This window comes from Adiantum capillus-veneris, chromosome 11, assembly GCF_014529385.1.
Source record: "Adiantum capillus-veneris isolate H3 chromosome 11, ASM1452938v2, whole genome shotgun sequence".
NCBI classification, from domain to species: domain Eukaryota; kingdom Viridiplantae; phylum Streptophyta; class Polypodiopsida; order Polypodiales; family Pteridaceae; genus Adiantum; species Adiantum capillus-veneris.
Genome location: NC_140941.1, coordinates 16,948,775 through 16,969,241, shown reverse-complemented (window position 1 = coordinate 16,969,241; position 20,467 = coordinate 16,948,775). Strand labels below are relative to the sequence as shown.

The 20,467-nt window shown below is 47.3% G+C and overlaps 1 protein-coding gene across 3 annotated transcripts in view; it reads left to right on the top strand.

Moving 5' to 3' along the window:
- LOC147446936 (uncharacterized) overlaps positions 1–17,827 on the top strand; it is a 51,960-nt gene extending 34,133 nt beyond the window's left edge. For all 3 annotated transcript variants that reach the window (XM_086522870.1, XM_086522872.1, XM_086522871.1), the window contains exons 2-4: positions 15,879–15,955; positions 16,677–16,761; positions 16,828–17,827. In XM_086522870.1, coding sequence (XP_086378996.1) covers positions 15,879–15,955; positions 16,677–16,761; positions 16,828–17,382 — 717 coding nt within the window. In that variant the 3' untranslated portion in view covers positions 17,383–17,827. The remainder of the gene's footprint in view (positions 1–15,878; positions 15,956–16,676; positions 16,762–16,827) is intronic.
- Positions 17,828–20,467: the final 2,640 nt, after the last annotated feature.

Sequence of the window (20,467 nt, the reverse complement as noted above, 5' to 3'; positions counted from 1 at the left end):
AGACATGGCAGCCATAGAACGTAAGTACGACTTGCAAGAAGAAGAAAGTCAAGCAAGATTTGATCGCGAGAACAAAGCAATAGTGTAAGAGATGTTGCGACTCTTTTCTCAAATGCAGGCACAAATTCAACAAGAGATTCGGGAAAAGGAGACTTTCTCAGTCTCTTCTTCTCCAAAGCTTGACACACAGAATTTGCATGATTATGAGAAGCATGATGATTTGAATGATAATGATTTGCATGATGATTTGGATGACAAAGACAAGCATGATGATTTGCATGATCAAGATGTGATTTCTCATAAGCATGATATTTTGCATGACGATGATGTGATTGTTCACAAGGATGATGAGTTAGTGAATGCTTTTTCTAGCGAAGCTAACCTCATTGTAGATTCGATCAATCACGAAGAACCGTCTTGGCTTTCGAGTCGAGGTCCAAAGAACCCCCACAGGACGATTCAATCATTTAGGAAGAATCAATCTTGGCCAAGGTGGAAAGGTACGTAGTGTACGGTACGGTTTTAGGTACGTACGGAACGTACTTCCGTACTAAACCAACCTTTAGGTACGTGATAGGTACGTACCATTTGTAAAAAAAGAAAATTATACTAAATTTAAGTTCACAGACCTTTCAAAAGAGAGTCTTTCGTAATCCTGGTCGATTAAAAAAGCCTAAGGCTCTCTCCCCTTCACCCTATTATCCCAATCTCAAAGTGCCCCTAGCGCGAGTGGTCCGCGGAGAAAACGTTGAAAAAAGGGAAAAAAAAAAACTAAAAATAAATTGCTGTATTGTATCGTATGGTACGTACTGTACTGTATTGTACGGCTGTACCGTACGGAATCGTTAGGTACGTACGTACGGATTCCACCTTGATCTTGGAGCCCGAGCCTAGGTCCAAGGAACCCTCACAGGAAGTATTACGTGTTCGCATGATTGATATGCACGCATTGTTCGAGTGTTTCATTCGTGATCGTTTCGTGTATTTTAATCAACATCGTTATGTGATCTCTTTTCCTAGGCATCACATATTGTATGTTGAGCACGTTTCGCTCATGGATGAGCACGAATGTATGCGGATTTTCATGAAAAGCTGAAAAGTTTGTATGTAAGGAAGTCACATTTCATGTCTCTTCCTTGGCATGACACACTTTCCGAACGAGCACATGAAAGTATGAGCACCAAGCATGTGCATTTCCATTGTGAATTGCCACAGTTGATTGCTCTAGATCATAAGAGAAAGATTCGATCTCATTGTTTGCATGTGTTTGATGAACGGTTTGTCACTCCGTCTCTATGTTCATCTACATTGCATACATAGTCTTTAGCAAAGACAAGATTTTTTCCACTTACTTTACATGGAATGGGTATGTTCATGGTTTTGTGTTGGAAATGGTTTCAAGAATTTTCAGCCATGGAGATTCTTGAAGAAGAAAGAAGCAGATCTCTAGACAAAGTTGAAGCATCGAACGAGCCACAAAAGACTTTGTGTCGCTTTCGGTGCGGCCCAAAGAAGAAGCGTTGCAGACCTTTATGAAGTTCAAGTACCGCATGACCCACACATCAGAGTGGGTCGGTGAAAGTCACTTCCAGGATTCTGGATGCTATTGGCGATCTCCCTCGACGCAATACAGTTCGGTTCTAGTACCTCAGTTTGAAAAGGAGGGGATGTCACGTGACACATCCAACCCTATGTGTGCGTGGACAAGCTACAACATGATCAGGGTTCAGTCAGTCCAGTCAGTCTAGATTAGAAGCGATCTGGCACTTTTGTGAGTCTATTCGTAGACCGTGCATGACCAGTCACTTGGTGTAGATGCATATCCTCTGGTTGCACACAGCATGATCATCAGTATTCCCATCAGAATCCATTAGAATCAGTTAAGGGAATTTTCCATTGCATTTAGCCTATTTTCCCTATTTTTGACATTTTTCACTTATTATTTTTAAGTGACTTCCCAACAAAAGTAGGTAGGGCAATTTTGCTAAGTTAATATATAAGCAAACCCAAGTTAACACTTTCTTGCAGAAGAGGCAACAGGAATCCCGCTCAACAGGCACCTTCTCAGCAAGAACCCATCAACCTAGCGTTTTTGGGCATCCTCAGCACCCCCCAAGATCCCTGGCGGTTTCAGTTGCAGATCGCCATCAGTAGATCTCTAGCCCTAGCGTTTTGGGTTTCCCATCAACCTTGGCGTTTTTGCATCCCTTCAGCACCTTCACAATTCCCGGGTGTTTTCAGTCATGATCGCCAGCAACAGATCCAGAACAGGCTAGCGTTTTTGCTAGCGACAGCAGGCAGCCCAGCGTTTTTGGTTTTCAGCCCTTTTGCAGCAGAAGACTCAGCGTTTTGAGCATGCAGGATTAGCAGCAGATTCAGCCCTAGTTGGTTGCAGAAGATCCCCATTTTCAGCCCTCGAAAACGCAGCCAAAACAGTCATTTTCAGCCACCGAAACAGTCCCGAAATTCAGCAGATAGAAGACCACAGATTTCAGCCCTAAGGTCGTCGTCGTCATCGCCGTCGTCGTCATCGGCATAGTCCCAAGTTGCATCAGTCCATTGCATCCACATTGTACCAGATTGTGCAATCAAAAGTAGACCACTCTTGTCGACGAGAGTGGGGCCTTCGGAGGAGGGTTTTACAATGTCTCTGGTGTCGTATCTCTCTTCTCTCTCTATCTCTCAGTCTCATACATTTGCACGCACAGTGTCCATTCACTTTGTTTGTGATCATAGCACTTTCCATTAAGAACGGAAGGGTATCCCTTCCATAAGAACTAAAGGAGCTTTGAGCACAATTTGGAGCACTCATCTTGAGACAATCATTCCGCTGACCTAACACTATTTGGGGCTTTATTATTAGCACGGACATTTTGGAGGTGGAGGAGGTGAGATTTAGCTTTAGAAAGCTTAAGATTAATTGTCTTGAATTCTTCTAAGGAACAAGACACAATTTTGTTGAACTCTATAGGCTTGGAGATTGTGGGAAATGTGGGGAGGGGGAAAGAGGAGAAGATAGTGTTAAGGGAAGAGACAGAGGAGAGAAAAGGGAAAGGGGCGGTGGTGGTGACTGAGGAGGAGAAAGCACGAAATGAGAAAGGGGCAATGAGGGGAGGATTGGGGAGCACTCCTCTTAGAGAGGTAAGGCCGACGGGTGCACCAAAACTTTTGGAACCTTTCGAGGAGGGAGGGGAAAAATCAAATTCCTCCACAGGGAGGTTGGCCGTGAGTCCTTGAAGATCTTCCTTGCTAAAGAGAGCTTTCTTAGAGGAGGAAAAGGGAGTGCTAGGTTGGTTGACAAGTGCAAAGGGATTGATGAGGGCCGCAGCCGTAATGAATCCCGGAAGGGTTGTAGGAAGAGTTAGAGAAGAGGATGCTGGTGTGGGGAAGGTGAAAGTGTTTCTTGGGGAGAGGGAGCCCACGCTGAAAAAGCCAGTGTCGACAGAGGAAGAAACGGCAATAGAGCTAGATGGTGAAAGGAAAGGAGAGGTATTGAAGGAGGGCACGGGATTGCTTTGGAGGGTAGGGGTAGAGGAGGAATCTATGTTGAAGAGGTGGTGATTAGGTAGCCAATGAGAGGTTTGTCCACTATAGTTCGTAATCTTAATTATTTGTGACGATATCTTTCGCAACTTCAGTATCCACTGCGCTTGAGGACTAGTGGATTATACAACCAGGGTGGCACCCTGCAGACGGACAGTGTCTTGTTGAAATACTAGTACTATTCCCATAGGGAAATAATGCCCATTGAATGGCGGCCAAAAGCTTCTGAGATTATTTCATCATGGGAAAACTACCACAGATACTATTGAATGGTGGATAGAAGCTTCAACACGTATTGTTCGAGTGTTCCATTCGTGATGCTTGCTTGTATTTTAGTCACCGTCCTCATGTGATCTCTTTTGATAGGCATGACATATGATACGATGAACACGATTCACGCATGAACGAGCACGGATGTATGCAGATTACTTATGAAAAGATGAAATGTGTGCATTCAAGGAATTCACATTCCATGTCTCTTCCTTGCCATGACATAGTATCCGAAAGAGCACAAGAAGGATTGAGTATCAAGCATCGACATTTCCATGGTGATTTGCCACAGTTGATTGATTTAAATCAGAAAGTCGAGATTCGACTCCATCGTTTACGTGTGTTTGATGAATATGAATGGTTTGGCACTCCGTCACTTTGTACATCTGCATTGCATGCACAATTTTTTCGAAGGAATAGTATTTTTCTAGTCACTTTACGTGGAATGGGTATGTTCATGTTTTTGTGTTGGAAGTGGTTTCATGAATTTTCAGCCTCGGAGATTCTTGAAGAAGGTAGACTCATGATTATAGACGAAGTTGAAGCATTGAAGGAGCCACGGATGACTTTGTGTCGCTTTCGGCGCGGCCCAAAGAAGCAAGCGTTGCAGACGTCTATGAAGTTTAAATATCGCATGACCCACGCATCAGAGTGGGCCGGCGAAGAGTCATTTCCAGGATTCCGGATGCTATTGGCGATCTCCCTCGACGCCATACAGTTCGGTACTAGTACCTCACTTTGAAAAGGAGGGGATGTCACATGACACATCCAACCCTATGTGTCCGTGGACAAGCTACAACATGACAAGGTTTTAGTTTATTCAAGTCAGTCTAGAATAGGAAGTGATCTGGCACTTTTGTGAGTCTGTTCGCAGACCGTGCATGTCCAGACACATAGATTAGATGCATATCCTCTGTTTCCACACATCATGATCATCAGATTTCCATCATAACCCATCACGAGCACTTTTACAGTGCCTAGACCTATTTTTTATTTTTGATATTTTTCACTTATTAGTTTTAAGTGACTTTTGTTGGAAACTAGGTAGGGCAAATTGGCAAGTGTAGTATATAAGAAAACCTAGTGCTAGCACTTTCTGGTTGAAGAGGCAGCAGGAGCTTCGGTTCAATAGGCACCTTCTCAACAAGACCCCCCCCCCCCCCAAGCAAGGCCTAGCGTCTTTGCAACACAGCAGCAAGGCTAGCGTTTTTGCATGAACAGGAGAGCCTTGGCGTTTTTGCATGGCAGATCAGCCTCGGCGACCACAAGACACAGCAGATCAGCCCTAGCGATAGCAGATTCCACAGTAACAGCAGATCAGCCCTAGCGTTAGCAGTTTTCTCAGCAAAGACAGATTTTAGCCCCTAGCGTTTTTGGTTTGCAGATCCACCTCAGCGTTTTTGCAGATCTTCGCGACGGAATGAGCCCTAGACTCAGCGTTTTCAGTTTTCAGCAGTCAGACATCGCCGAAGAAGTCCCGAACTTCGTTGATCTCACCTTCCCGCAGCAGATCCTCGCCGCACAGTCAGATCCAGCGCAATTTGCAGATTCAGCCTGGAAAACACAGATTTCAGCATCTGCTTTTCAGCGCGTCGTCGTCGCATCGTCGCCATCGAGATCTCACCGACATAGAGTCAGAATTCAGCAGATAAAGATTTACAGATTTCAGCCAGTAGCATTTTCAGATTTCAGCCCGTCTCGTCGTCGTCCTCATCGTCGGCAAGTCCAAGCATTGTAGAGATTTGTGCAATCATAAGTAGACTGCTCTCGCCGTAGAGAGTGGGGCCTTCGGAGGAGGGTTTGACAACATTGTGGTGTTGTATTCTTCTCTCTCTATCTCTGAGTCTTAGCACCTTCATTGACAGTGTTCACCACTTTGTTTGTGTCCATCGCACTCTCTCACTAAAGGAACGAAAGGCTCTCCCTTCCGTAAGAAAAAGGAACCTTGAGCACAGTTTGGAGCACTCATCTTGAACAAAGTTCAACATTCACTTCTGCTGCACCTTACAGCAGAAGAAGTCCCGAACCTCGCAGATCTCACCTTCTTGCAACAGATCCTCGCCGCACGGTTAGATCTCGCGATTCTTGCAGTTTCAGCCCGGGAAACACATATTTCAGCATCTGCGTTTTCAGCGTGTCGTCGTCGCATCGTCGCCATCGACATCGTCATCGACATAGAGTCAGAATTCAGCAGATAAAGATTTGCAGATTTCAGCCATTAGCATTTTCAGATTCCACCCCGTCTCGTGGTCGTCCTCATCGTCGTCGACATCGTCGGCAAGTCCAAGCATTGTAGAGATTTGTGCAATCATAAGTAGACCGCTCTCGCCATAGAGACTGGGGCCTTCGGAGGAGGGTTTGACAACATTTTGGTGTCGTATTCTTCTCTCTCTATCTCTTAGTCTCAACACCTTCATTCACAATGTTCATCCACTTTGTTTGTGTCCATTGCACTCTCTCACTAAAGGAACGGAAGGCTCTCCCTTCCGTAAGTAAAAGGAACCTTGAGCACAGTTCGGAGCACTCATCTTGAGCAAAGTTCAACATTCACTTCGGTTGCACCTTACATCTAGTCAAGGTCCTTTTCTTCGCCTGATAATTGACCATGGCGTTGTTCTTATGGTACCAAGGGACTCCCATGAGAACAATACAACATTCCAAGGGCATTATGTAGAAGTCCTCGTGTCCCAAATACCATGGCAATGCAATCGAAGTTTGCCAATGACAGGGGTAATGGCCACGTCCCTGTTGGGTGTCGCTAGATCTGCCTCTGCTTGTGGTCGCATCCGATCGGGTGTAATCTCGAGTCGTGCCGCCAATTCAGGTGAAATGAAGTTGGCCTTGGCTCCTCCATCAAAGAAAATCAAGGCTTCGTGATCTTTCACTTTGCCCCAAGCTTGGCAAAGTTCTGTACTTTCATCAATCGTGCTTGTGTCAATAACCATGCAATCTGGAACCAGTTTTTCTTTCATCTTGCATTTTCGTCCACGTTCCTCAGCTGCTTTCGAACTCTGTGGCCTTTCTTTATCTTGTTCTTTCTGTTGCCTTTTTAGGGCACTTCACGGAGATGTGCCCATGTTCCCCGCATCCAAAACACTTTCCCCTTCTTGATGTAGTTGGCTCTCTCCCGAAGAGTGAGCTGGGGTTGTGCATCCTTATCTGTCTTTTCTTAGGGGCTCTTCTTCTTTCTACTTTCATTTTTAGAAGTCTGTTTGGTTCTCTGCGTCATGATCTCATGTGTGGGGTAAGTCAGACTGCCTGAATGTATGGCAAAGCCCCGTTTTGCATGACTCATCAGTTCTTGAATCTAACTTTTGTTCTAAGCAGTGATCTCGGATCTCTATATGAAGTCCGTAGCTAAACCGCTCAATCTGTTCTTTAAACCAGATCTTCTTTAATGAAAAAGCGGGTAGAAAAGATCTTTAAAATCTCTCGCAATATGCGTCCAAAGTATCTTTCTTGGTAATCCGGTGATGATTCCAAGCAGTTCGTATGTCTCGTCCGTACTCCCGAGTCAACCAAGAAGAAATAAAAAGCCTTTTAAATTTCAGCCATTTAACTTGCACTTTCTTGTTCAATAGAAGAGGGGACCACCATGTTCGAGCATTTCCCTTGAAGTAAGAGGTAGCTCTCCGAATCTTGGAGTGCTGTGAGTAATGTCCTCCAAAGAAAGCTATATCAGACTGCTGTATGAATGCGAAATCCCTCGAAGCATCTTGGAATCCAGAAAGTGTCAAACTTAATTGATTGTCCACCTTCTTTAAATTCTCGACTTTTATCCTCGAGAAAGTCATACTTGTTGGCTTTATAAAAATGCTTCTTTGCATAAAATATGTGATCGTCGGAGTCCGAACTATTTGAAGACGAGTTCTTTGTAGAACTGTCAGAAACTGGGCGAAACTTAGGCTTCTTTGCCTTTTTCTTGCCCTTTCTGAAGCTTTGCTTTTTGATTCGCTTTTTCCCTTTCTTGTCTTCTTCGCTCGAGTCAAAAGAGCTAGAAGAACTGTAAGAAGAAGAAGAAGAAGAAGAAGAAGAAGAAGAAGAAGAAGAACTGGATACTCCTTTCAAATCGCACATGCTTCTTCTGCTTTCTTGCCGAGGCAAAAGTAGATTGATGACCCAAATAACCCGGGAAGTCAGTTCCTTTCTTCTGCTTTTTGTCGTGCTTTGTAGCTTTATTGTTCCCGTCAAAAAGCTGAGTAATCGGTGTATAATCACCTCTTCCAATTCTTGCTCTGTAAACATCCTCAGAATACGAGGTTTCTTGAGTGCCGGTTTGAGGGGTGGCTCTGTGGCCTTCTGTCACTGGGCGTGCACTTCGTTGAAGGATGTCTGAGTCAAAAATTTAGCAAATTTCGGATCCTTCGCAAGATTGATCATCATCTTTGTCGCGTTGTCAACCAATTGTTGACGTTCCATCTCTTCAATCTCCACCTGAGTAGGCCGAGGCGGTCCGTACTCTTCGTGAGAATCTTCTTCGTGATCTCTTCCGGATCCCCAGATGCAGAGGAAGTCGATTGTTCATTGTTGGAATCCATGAGTGTTGCGAGGAAAGGATTGGATTTCCCGGTAGAAGAGAAACCGCGCTCTGATACCACTGTAACAAAACTTGGACCTCAAGTCAAGATTCTACCGCGACAAAACCCGATATTGGAACGCTCGCTGCTGCTGCACGCTCCCCCCCCCCTGCGCCATCGTTGCCCCTCACCCCCCCTCTCTCTCTCGCCCTCGCGCTGCCTCCCCTCCCCCCCCCTCTCGCCCTCGCACTGTCTCCCTCGCCCAGCCCAGCCCGCCACCGCTGCCCGCCGCTCTCGCCCCTAGTTCCCCTATAACCCGCCCGTTGCCCCCCTATTCCCTGGCTGTTTTCTCCCCCCCCCCGCAGGCTTTTGTTCCTTCGCTCGCCACTGTATCCTTCCCTCCATCCCCCCCCCCCCCTGTCCGCATTGCCCCGGAAGGTTTTCTGCACCTGGCTCTGCATCGCTTTTTCTTCGGACTAGTGTTTGACGTACTCGGTTGCAGTTCTTCTTCACCATCCGCTTCTTCGACTCAGCAGTAGACACAGATGGAGGCTCCAGCTCCGCCACAGAGGGACTCGCCTGAAGCCCCCTCGCCCGACCCCGCTGAGCCCACCATTCGACTTGCTCTTTCGCCGACAGAGCAAGCGAGCCTTGCCGCAGAGGTAGAGCGCTTACAGGCGACTTCTGTCATCTGCAAGGTTCTCGGCACCCGTCCTAGCAGAGGAGAGCTGCGAGACCTTCTCCAGGCCCGCCTTCTCGCAGAGGTGGGCAAGATTTGGGATGTCTAGATCCTCGGATGGGGGTACTACCAGATCGAGTTCGAGACTTCCGAGATGGCCTCCAAGGTCATAGCTTTGAGTCCACTCGCCATCCGAGCATCACGCGCCCACTTTCGACAGTGGCGACATGGTTTTGACCCTACTTCTGATGTGCTAGTAGAGGAGGCAGACATCCCCACTCAGTCTGCTTTCCGGGTTTATGGAGGGAGTACCTTCCACTTCTCTCCAGGATTGGCTCCGCCATCGGGACTGTCCTGGAGACACCTCGTACGGCAGCATCAGTAGTTGCCAAGGCGGCTGGCATCCCTTCAGTTCGAGTTTTGGTCAGAGATACCCACATGCTCCCGAAGGTCATCCTTCTGCCTCGGGTGAGTGGGGGTTGGTTTAGACAGAGTGTGGAGTACTCGGGTCTCCCGAACCAGTGCTTCATTTGCAGACAGATGGGCCATCTAGCGAAGGCTTGTCCACGGAGGAGGCCACGACTTGCACCTCAGCCTCAGCCCCAGCCTGCCAAGGTTGGGCCGCAGCCACAGCCAGCGGCACAGCGCACAGATTCTGAGCCACCCTCCGAGCCTGGGGCTCCAGCGGAGGAGGGATGGTAGCATGCCCGTGGCCGTCGACGCCAGGGGCCACACCGGCAGCCTGGCACTCAGAGTGGCCCTCAGGTGCCTACTCAGCAGTAGTGGGTTCCCACGCGGAACCGCTTTGGTCCTCTTGAGCAGGAGGAGCCCCCTATGCCAGCCTCCACTTCCGCTTCACCCTCGCCAGCCACCCCACCTTCAGATTTCCCCTCTTCCTCCTCATCCCCTCCCCCGCCCTCTGCTCCTGCCCACTCCCCACCTCGCCCCCCTGTCTTTGTCGCCCCACCTCGCTTCTCTTCTCCTCCGCCCCCCCCAGCTCCTTCTCCCCCTCCTCCTGCTTCAGTACCACAGTCGACTCAAGAGACTGGTCCCTCGCCGGCGGCTAGGAGATCTCTTGGCAGTTCCTTTGCCACGAGTCGCCTAGCGAGAGAGGGTCAGCCCTTCTTGCGGCCCCCTCTGCAGATTCAGACATCTTCCCTTGCAGCTATCCCTCGTGGTTTGACGAGCATTGACCTCCGACGCCGCTGGGATTTCTTCAATTACGGATTCACTCGCTTTCTCGGCGATTCCGCAGCAGACCACGAGGCAGCCTGCTTCAGGGTCCACGCTCTGTTCCTCGCCGCTAGGGGGACAGAGGCCTTGGACTCAGCAGTTGGTTTCTCCTTTTCCCTCTGTGGTCGGACCGAGACAGAGTGGTCCCTAGACTCAATGGTGGGATGGTTGCATACACAGGTTCTCGAGTTCTCTCACCACATGGGAGAACTTGGAGTTACAGATTTGCTGCAGACTTTGTGGCCACTGGCCAAGTTTACGGTGACACCCCCAGACTCAGCAGGATGTAGGCACATTGTGGTGTACTTTTTTGCTGATACGCAGTGTTTGCCTTGCTATGTATACATTCATGAGGACTCCTGGACAGAGGAGGTTGCTTTGCGCACGGCTCGCTCTGCTTGGGCTTGGGCCAGACACTCACTACAGGCTCGCCTATCTAGAGGACGCTCGGATGCGGATTACTCCCCATCCAAGCCTGCCTCGAAGATAGCCCGTCTTGCTGTTGCGGCAGCATCTGTTCTCTCTCGCTCCCCATGAGGATCGTCTCGTGGAACGTGCAGGGATTAGGTGGGCCCCAGTTTCAGCGACAGCGGGGCCGATTGGGTCAGGAGCTTCAGCGTTGCCTTGTGGGAGGAGAGATTGATCTCCTTGTGCTTCAGGAGCACCATTTGTCTGAGAGCCGCATTCGGCGATGTGGTCAGATTTTGCGGGGACGTTATGATACCTTTTGGTCAGTTGCTTTTGGACCTAGAGGCATCCAGGGTGGGGTATGTATGACTATTGCGGACTCATTGCAGCAGGCCATTGTGGGCAGAGGGATTATTGTGCCAGGCAGGGCTCAGTGGATTACTTTGCAGGTTCAGGGTGGCCTTGTGGGCTTCCTGAACATCTATGCGCCCAATGTGGCGAGTGCTCGTGCAGAGTTTTGGTCACAGATTGTTGAGTCTTTGCCACAGGTTCACCATTGGTGTGTAGGAGGGGACTTCAACATGTTGGAGGACCCCTCTGAGAGGATCGGAGGCAGCCATGCTACTGTACATGGAGTCGAGTTAGCAGCTTGGGAGAGGTTGTGTATGACTTTGAGGGTCTCGGATACATGGCAGCATTCTGGCTTTGTGAGGCCTCCAGGGAGTCTTGCCTTCTCTAGATTGGACCGCAGAGTGGGAGGAGTGAATCTATCGCGGATAGATCGCTTCTACACTAGTGACCACTTCAGTGACTTGGGGGGATCAATGGGCATCCTGGCAGGGACATCCTTCTTGGACCATGCTCCAGTGATCCTCACAGTGGCAGACAGGCAGAGGAGTGGGAGCACGATGCTTCGCATCCCAGAGCGGGTCTTGTTGGACTCAACACTCAGAGAGAGGGTAGAGGCTCTCTGGACAGAGGGCATGGAGAGCCAGGCTCTACCTGCAGACAGAGTGGCCTTAGGCCTAGCTCAGCTTAGCCACTTTTTTCTCCAGGAGTCTTTGGCTTGACGGGCTGCAGCGAGAGAGGAGGAGCAGCGTCTCAGACGAGGCATTGCTTCACTACAGAGGATGCAGGAGCAGCATCCAGACAGTCCATGGTTGGAGGAGCAGTTACAGCAGGCTCGACAAGAGCTTGCTTGCACAGAGGAGAGGCGCCATGAGTTTGCCTTTCACCGACAGGCATCTTAGTGGACTCAGGTGGGTGACAGAGTGACAGGTGCTTTTTTTGAGACAGTGGGACCTCGTCACTCGCATGCCAAGGTCAATCAGTTGAGGAGACCCGATGGGTCAGTTGTTTGTGATCCTGAGGATATGCGTGCAGTTGCTACTGACTTTTACCATGAGCTACTGTCGGCTGAGCCCCAGTCAGAGAGACAGGATGCATGCAGGGAGCAGGTTTGGGAGCAGATGCGTTGTCTTGTGACTGAGGGGATGCGCCAGAGGCTAGAGATACCTCTTCAGCTTGAGGAGCTGCACACGGCTCTTAGGGCCCTCCCTCGTGGTAGCTGTCCAGGTGAGGATGGGTTGACTCCCAGCTTCTTCTTGGAGTACTGGCTGGGACCTGCTTGGCCCAGATCTTTGTAGTGCCTTTCAATACATTCTGCACACGGGAGTGATGCCGGATAGCATGAGTGAGGGCTTGATTTACCTCATTCCGAAGGAGGGTGGCTCCTTGGATGAGATTCGACAGTGGCGCCCCATCACCATCCTCAACTCAGCCTACAAAATTCTTGCCAAGGCTCTGAGTTTGAGGATTCAGCCACTTTTGGAGAGCCTTATACATGGGACTCAGACAGGTTTTGTCAAGGAACGCAGTATCCTTGACAACATCTTCACTTTCTGGGAGGCTTCTGCCTTGGCACGTCTCCGTGGGGAGGACCTTGTGATTCTTCTTCTCGATTTTGAGAAGGCATACGACAGAGTTGACTGGGACTTTCTAGAGGGCACTCTTCACAGGATGGGCTTCTGAGATTCTTGGATCAGAGGGGTGTCAGCTTTATACAGACAGGCTCACAGTCAGGTGCTTTTGGCAGGAGGTAGAGGTGAGCGCTTCATGCTCACACGATCGGTCAGACAGGGTTGTCCTCTTGCCCCCTTTCTCTTTCTGTTCTATGCGGAGGCGATGAGCAGATTTTTGGTGTCACAGCAGGTTGGTTTGAGGGGCTTAGCACTCCCTATACGGGGAGATGAGCTTCTGGACGCTGAGTTTGCAGACGACTCAGCCTTGTACTTAGAGGGCCAGGAGGCCAATTTACACAGATGTGGGCAGGCTTTGGAGACCTTCTGCTGTGCATCGGGCGCACTGATCAACTGGAGAAAGACAGTGGCTTTCTCGGTTGGTAGTGCTCTTGTGCCAGATTGGATGCCAGGAGAGGGTTTCAGGTGGATTCCTCCAGGGACTGCAGTTCGGTACTTGGGTTGTCAGGTTGGTTTGGACTTGTCCCCCGAGCAGCAGATTACTCCTCTTCTCCTGTCCATCAGGAGAAAGCTGTTACATTGGAGCTCAGCACGACTTTCGCTGGCTGGTAGAGTAGTAGTTGCCAACCAGGTGTTGTTGGCGACTATGTGGTACATCACTTCTTGCTGGATCTTCTCGAGTTCTTGCATCAGCCAGGTAGAGAGGCTGATCAGGAACTTCCTTTGGTCAGGTCGCGACACTCAGATTGCCCGAGCCAAGGTGGCTTGGTCGGTCATCACACTTCCTTGTTCGCAGGGAGGGCTTGGGATCATTGATCCAGCACAGCAGAGTAGAGCCCTTCTTGGGAAGTTCGTCGTCAGAGGACTTCTTCTAGGCGAGGAGCCCTGGAAGGAGTTCTTGCTGCAGAGGCTTCGTGCCAGGGTGCCTCAGTCAGGAGGCCCTTGGCAACCTTCGACCAGATGGATCTTTACAGAGTTGCGCCGAGTTGGTTTGAGCAGGAGACTGGAGGACCGTTTCGCTGTGAGTTTGTTGCGTTCTTGGGAGCTATTACGGCGTGGCCTAGAGCAGAGACAGCCGACGTGCACGGAGGAGCGCCTACGGCAGACCCTCGTCTGGAACCCCATGGTTAGCACTCAGAGAGGCCACTTGGTTGGGAGTAGGCCTCATGTTTCTTGGGGTCCCATGGCAGCAGGTCCAACGTGCTCTCTAGGTGACTGGCTAGAGTTCACATGTTTGTTAGAGGAGGTGCAGGCTGTCCAGCTACAGGGCATGAGAGGGATTCAGAGCATGTGTCAGGACATCTCAGAGTCAGTTCCAGCTGAGTGGCTCACGCCTCTCGAGCCAGTAGCACCCCGGTGGATGGGAGCCTTCACACGACTGGAGGTTCTCATTTCAGTCAGGGCTTGCTCAGAGACTGTCCCAGCCCTGTTCTTCGAGCTTCAGGGTGGGGGACGATTACAACGAGTTACAGTAGAGGCTCCGCAGGTAGCAGAGTGTTGTTTCCAGAGGATCCGAGTTGTGGGCATCTGTGGGAGGACTTGCGTCATAGACCCTGACCCAGCAGCTCTTGAGACAGGACACTGGAGGCTATGGGCTTGGGAGTGCTGTCCACTGGCACGAGTACAGTGGGATCCTGGTGAGTGGCTTTGGAGGGACCCCTTCTCTTCTGCAAACCGCCCAGGAGTCCCTTTCTTTCAGTACACTGTTCAGCTTGGACGTCATATACTTGCAGCACAGAGAGAGGCCCGCCCCGCTGCAGCACGTCATTGGCAGGAGGAGGGCCTCACAGTTGAGTTCTTGCAGCTTTTTGGCAGAGGCTATGGGACTCTAGACAGCCGAGGCGCGTCACTTTGTTCCAGTGGTTGGTTGCACACGGAGCCACAGCAGTAGGGAGCTGGCTTGTGCATAGTGGTCTCTCGGCCGCAGGTACAGCATGTGACCAGTTGGTGGAGAGTCAACGACACTGTCTTTGGGACTGCCCCTCGGCCCAGCAGGTGTGGCTACAAGTTCTTCGGCTGATGCCTGCCCTCTCCACGGCTCGACAGTACACTTGGGGGGCAGTGGCTTGGTCCACCCTCACGGGCCCGGCACTTCAGTTTGAGCTATCTTCCACCAGCAGGATGATAGTGATACAGGGGGGGCGACCTACACTCCAGCTTGCTACAGACCTTACTCCACAGGAGTGGTGCAGTGAGAGAGAGGAGTGTTGGGAGCTCATCAGCGGCCTAGCTCTCTGGTTCATCTGGCGGGCCCGTTGTTTCCACATCTTTGAGGCTCGCCTTGTGCCACCAGCAGAGACCGTTCGTGACTTTTGGCTAGAGCTGATCCATACTCTCAGAGGACAGCTTGAGGGACTACAGGGCAGCTCCGACCGCATGCGGGAGCGCCGCGAGGCTTTCCTTCGACTCTGGCGCCCTCGGCCTTTCTACACCATGGTCCAGGGGGTGCTCAGATGGCACTACTGTCCACCTGTGTGGCTCTTTCCTCCTCCCATCTCTTGATTTAGCCCCATTGTATATATGCTGTTTTTTCATTGGGAGAGTCTCCCCATCATGCTTGTTGTAGCCCTCTCTTGCAGAGGTGGATGTAGCCCTATGGGCAGTTTTCATTAACTAATAGAAGGATCTTTTTCTCGGAAAAAAAAAAAGATTCTACTGTGACCGATGACGGTGGACCCTTGAGAGGGTTGGTTGGGACCCCATTGGTGCATTTTCCTTCAGTCTCCATCTGTGTACATCTCTACGTCATCTCTTTGACTCTCTCTCTACACAAAGTCTTGAGTTCAACCTTTTGTTCAACCTTTTATTATTAAAGGAATATCAACAAAATAAGAAGTCTTGTAGGTTGGATTTTGCGAGTGGCACTATATGCTTCAAATGATAATTCACCAACAAGTCTAGCTTATGCTTTGGTTTATACATGTAGAACGCTCATAGACTTAACAATTAAAAACATTAAATGGCTTTCTATTGTAAAGCTAGTAGCATCGGGATAAGGTAGAACTATGCCATTGATCCATGTATGTTTTCTGTAAACCTACTTCATGCTCTATCATAGACGAAGCCTGTAAGAAGGATTAACTGTCATGATGATTAGTGTGTAAAAATGTCCATTTGACAGTAGTGTTTAATGGATTTTTTGCTCCATGTTTCTCGAGTGATACATCGCTTGTACAACAAGACCATGATATACTTTATTTTTCTAATTAACTCCATCGATTCTCATATTGTGCCTATATTGTTTTGCAGTATTTGGACGAGAATAAGCAATTGATTCTTGCCATCCTGGACAATCAAAACCTTGGAAAGATGAATGAATGTGCAGCGTAAGTGCTTCAATTACAAAATAACGTTTTGATGTATGTTGAATTTTTTGGGATCCATTGATTGTTTTTGGCAAAGGATAATCTGCTTTTAAGATGTAATTAATCAAAATAGGAGGTACCTTCTAAATCAATCATCATATATTCCATGTGGTTAGAATTTAATATACAAGTTAGGTGTAGGAAGTGAGTGGGCTATGTTGTGACACAAGAGATTTGTAATAATGTCTGTGGAGGCCAAAGTTGACCCATAGGCGAAATCAAGTACATCCATCTTACATTGTTGAAGGCATAAAACGAAATGAACTAAAATAAAAATGCTTATGAGAACTCTTAGAACTCGTGAGTGTTGTGATTGCAATGGGATTCACTTGCCATTTTTCTTTGCTTCTTTGACTTACTAGTCTGTTCTTGAGCTATAGTGACGTCAACTCATTTGCATAGTTTTTTCATAATGTTTTCCATACGCATATGCATACAGGTTCTCGCTATCTAATTAATTAATAGAGGTGAAATAGACCCAGAATGAAGTTTTGAAAGTGGGGCTTTGATCCTTCGCAATATATAAAAATCGACCATCGGTTCATGTACAAGAAATATCGTGATGAATGTTCTTGGAAGTCATGCAATCAAAAAGTGCACGTCCACAATTTTATGATGTGAATTCTCAGTTCTTTTATAGGGAGGAAATTTGGGTGAGATGTGTGAATGTTTTACTAAGCAGTTATCAGGCAAGACTGCAGTCCAACCTAATGTATTTGGCGGCGATTGCTGACTCACAACCTCAGCCACTCCCTGTGCATCCCCAGGTATTTTTGCAGCATGATGTCGTGATGTTATCCTTGGTGCTTCTTTTCACATGATATGGCTCACAGGTTCCCCAAGCAGCAGTCATGCCAGGTGGTCTTCACTACATGGCTCACCAGCAAGCTCAGCAACAGATGGCTCAGCAGCAGGCTCTCATGGCTGCAAGAAATCCCATGCAATACCCTCAAGCATCTCTTTCCTCCATGCATCATTCTGCACAACACCATCAGCAACAGCAACAGCAGCAGCAGCAGCAGCAGCAGCAGCAACAGCAACAGCAACAGCAACAGCAGCAACAGGCGATGGCAGCTCATCATGGAGTAAGCGCTGGGGCCAACAACAGTCTTGCTGGACTCTCTTCAGGATCGAACTTGGGAGGGGCCAATGCTCTTGGCTCAGGAGGTTTCCCCGACTTCGGTCGGGCTGGAAGCTCAGCAGAAGATATGCAAGTTAGCCGGGGCTTGGGTGGTGACATGCGCGGAAACAGCAGGCCGGATGGTGGGCCAGGTGCAAATAGCATTCATGGGACTCCTGGAGGTGGGAGTGGCGGAAATGGTTCTGGGCATGCGTCAGATGAGCCAGAAGCATCTTACCTAAAGGCTTCTGAGGAAGAAGGCAACTGATTGCAATGTAGCAGGTCGAGGTTTTGAGTTTGCAGTCAGAGACTTGCATTACTTGCTTCGAATGGTTTGTGTCTCTAAGATGGCGAGTGTTGGGCTTGCTTGTTGGGAAACATGACCATGCAAGTTGATGTGCTCTCATAGAGGGGTTAGCAGGTGAGTTTGCCTGTGCTGTAGTCTTGTGTTTGAGCCGGGCTTGCTTTTTTGTGTCAAGTCCTTGTGTCTTGAGATGTTAGTACACTTGATTAGACATTTTCACCCTCTGCTGTGGTGTTTGGGTTTAGCGATCAATAGTTGGTTTGTGGTTGGTTAGTGTAGCCGCACTCTATATTACGAATATTTAAGAATTTCATTGGGACAGGGTGAGATCCAAACAGGTTGGTTCAGCTAAGCTGTCATTGGAGATGAGAGAGTGACTGTGTCTGACTAATCTTATGCAGTTGTCTGATGGAAGTGATTGGCTTGCACATTTTTTGGATGGTAAATGATTTCAACAGAACCACCACTGAGTCACTTTCGCATCCTAGTTGTTGATATAGTGCATTGTAACAGCACCGAGTTCTAGTCCTTGCTCTGTCGGATGATAGTTTTGAATATGAGGGACCGGGCTATCCACTGTTACTCTGTGAGTTCTAGCTCTTTTAGGCATTGGTTTCTTTCTTGGAGTCTTTATCCTAGAATTTGTATTTTTTTTTTGATTTTGTAGAGAAGAAATCCTTTTGAGTACAGTCCATGTTTGTCTAGTTTGCCAGTGTATTTCAGTTGTCTCATTGGGAAGAAGCTCATGCGCTATTTACTGGTAGAGACTGATTGCCTTCTACTGGTACACTCCTCGAAAACGACTCTTTAGGGTAACTTTTAGCATCACTCGGGTGATTTTTATGCTCAATTTATTAAATGTTAGGAACTTTTTAAATTTCTTGATGTTGAGGGAAAGCATACAGAGGCAAGAGTGTTACTTAACGCTGTGCCTTTTATTAGGGTGAGACAAGCAACAGCTACCATGGGGCAAAAGCCAGTACCTTGCGTGGCCAAGGACAAAGTTTTAGTCCTAGTTAATATTTCTGTCCGATGATGTTTTGCATATCCAACATGGAAAAGTCAAATGTGCCTGGTACCTGCTTGCGTTGTGTCTGGGTTATCCAGCTACCATTGTTGGATATGAAAATATTGGGGTTTGGGATACATTCTATGGTACATGTGAGTGGGAAAAGATCAATTAACTATTTGAAGGCCCTTTTATTCGTTTGATTGAGCATTACAAGAGGGTTCCTGGGCTCGGGTGTAGGTTTCGCATGCTACCCTTCATCTTTATATGTACATACATCTAAAGTGATTTTGCTGAAGTCCATTCCTTGTAGTCATGATCATCAGGTCCCCAAGATGATTCTCCAACAAATTATCGTACTTCACCCCACATTCATGCTCAGAAGATGCAAGAATTAAAATAAAAATTATACTTAACTCATTTAGCACCACAACGACCTGGCTATTTTTTCAAGTCAAGGCTTGTGATTGCCTTAGTTTTTGCAACACTACCCGTACTGGGTTTCTATCTGATGATGTGGAGTAGGTTTAGTGCCATGTTTGCCCTTTTTTGCAATTGCATTTCGAGAATTGTACAAGTCTTTTCTTGAAGGTGCATCATTTGATAGGTGGTAGGAAGGCTTGGCATCTATTAATGTTACATGTGACTATCTCACATACATTTATTACACTGTAGGAAAGGTGTCTTCATATGTTGTACTATGATTGAGGATGATATATTTCTAAGCATTTCTCTCTCTCAAGGGTGTTTCGGCAGTGCCATTGAAACATTCTCTTTTAAAGTATAATATTCTTGACATACCCTTGTGGATGCAACCATGACTTTTGCAGGACATTGTGTCATAAGAGAGCTAAAATTGCAAGCTCATAGCAACTTATTGCCTACATTTAAGGTTACCATGTTCATAACTTTTGACTTAATGGTTATGCTTACGTCCACTAACCTTAATTGTCTCACCAATCACGAATTCACATTCTTTGTGGATCACAGAGCCTTACTCTACTCAGTAAGCAAACCTTGGTAATATTGAACCTTTTATAACTTTTCATCAGTTGAACACAACTGTTTGTGGTTTGTAACCTATTGAAATATTTGCAAAATTCTTTTTGATTGATTGAATGGGAAACATATAAATCCTTTGTTAAGGAGGCTTTGATTTCATGTTTAGAGATGTAGTTATGTTTTCAAACATTACTTGGGAAATACTTGGGAGTTAAACATTCATTATCAAAGCCATAACCACAACTTGCAAATTGTGTGTTGTGGGCTCAAAACATCACTTGTTGCAACAACAAAAGTAAGGAAGGAAGATTTCATTAACCTCTCGTAAAGGCCAAATCGTAATCGGCTTATGAAATGTAACCAGAAAGGAGTGTGTTGTTTTGATGTTAGAATTCGGGGAAAACTACCAATATACCCTTGTAATTTGTGGAAATTCTCAATATACACCTAGAATTAAAAAAATTTCCCAATATACTTTTCATATTTGGCCAAAAATTCTCAAAATGCCCTTCAAATCTCCAAAATACCCCTCATTAACTTCACAAACATCTCCAAAGATTGGTTCTCACTCAATAGAAGATGATAGAACTAGAAGTTTAGATGGTTTCTTGAACTTTTAAGATGAAGACATATATACAATTATTTGTGAGCTCATAGGCGACTAGTTTTGTCGCAGACACTTAAAGATAGATCTCCATTGTTATAAATATTAGACTATGCAAAAATAAAATTCTCAAAATGCCGTTCAAATCTCCAAAATACCCCTCGTTAACTTCACAAACATCTCCAAAGACAATCTTTTTTCAACCCTTCATAGAAAGATTGGTTCTCACTCAACAGAAGATGATAGAACTAGAAGTTTAGATGGTTTCTTGAACTTTTAAGATGAAAATGTTAAATGATTTTTAGACATAGATACAATTATTTGTGAGCTCATTGGCGACTAGTTTTGTCGCGGACACTTAAAGATATATCTTCATTGTTACAAAGATTAGACTATGCAGAAATCGGAGAAAATCCATCACAAAATGATACTAG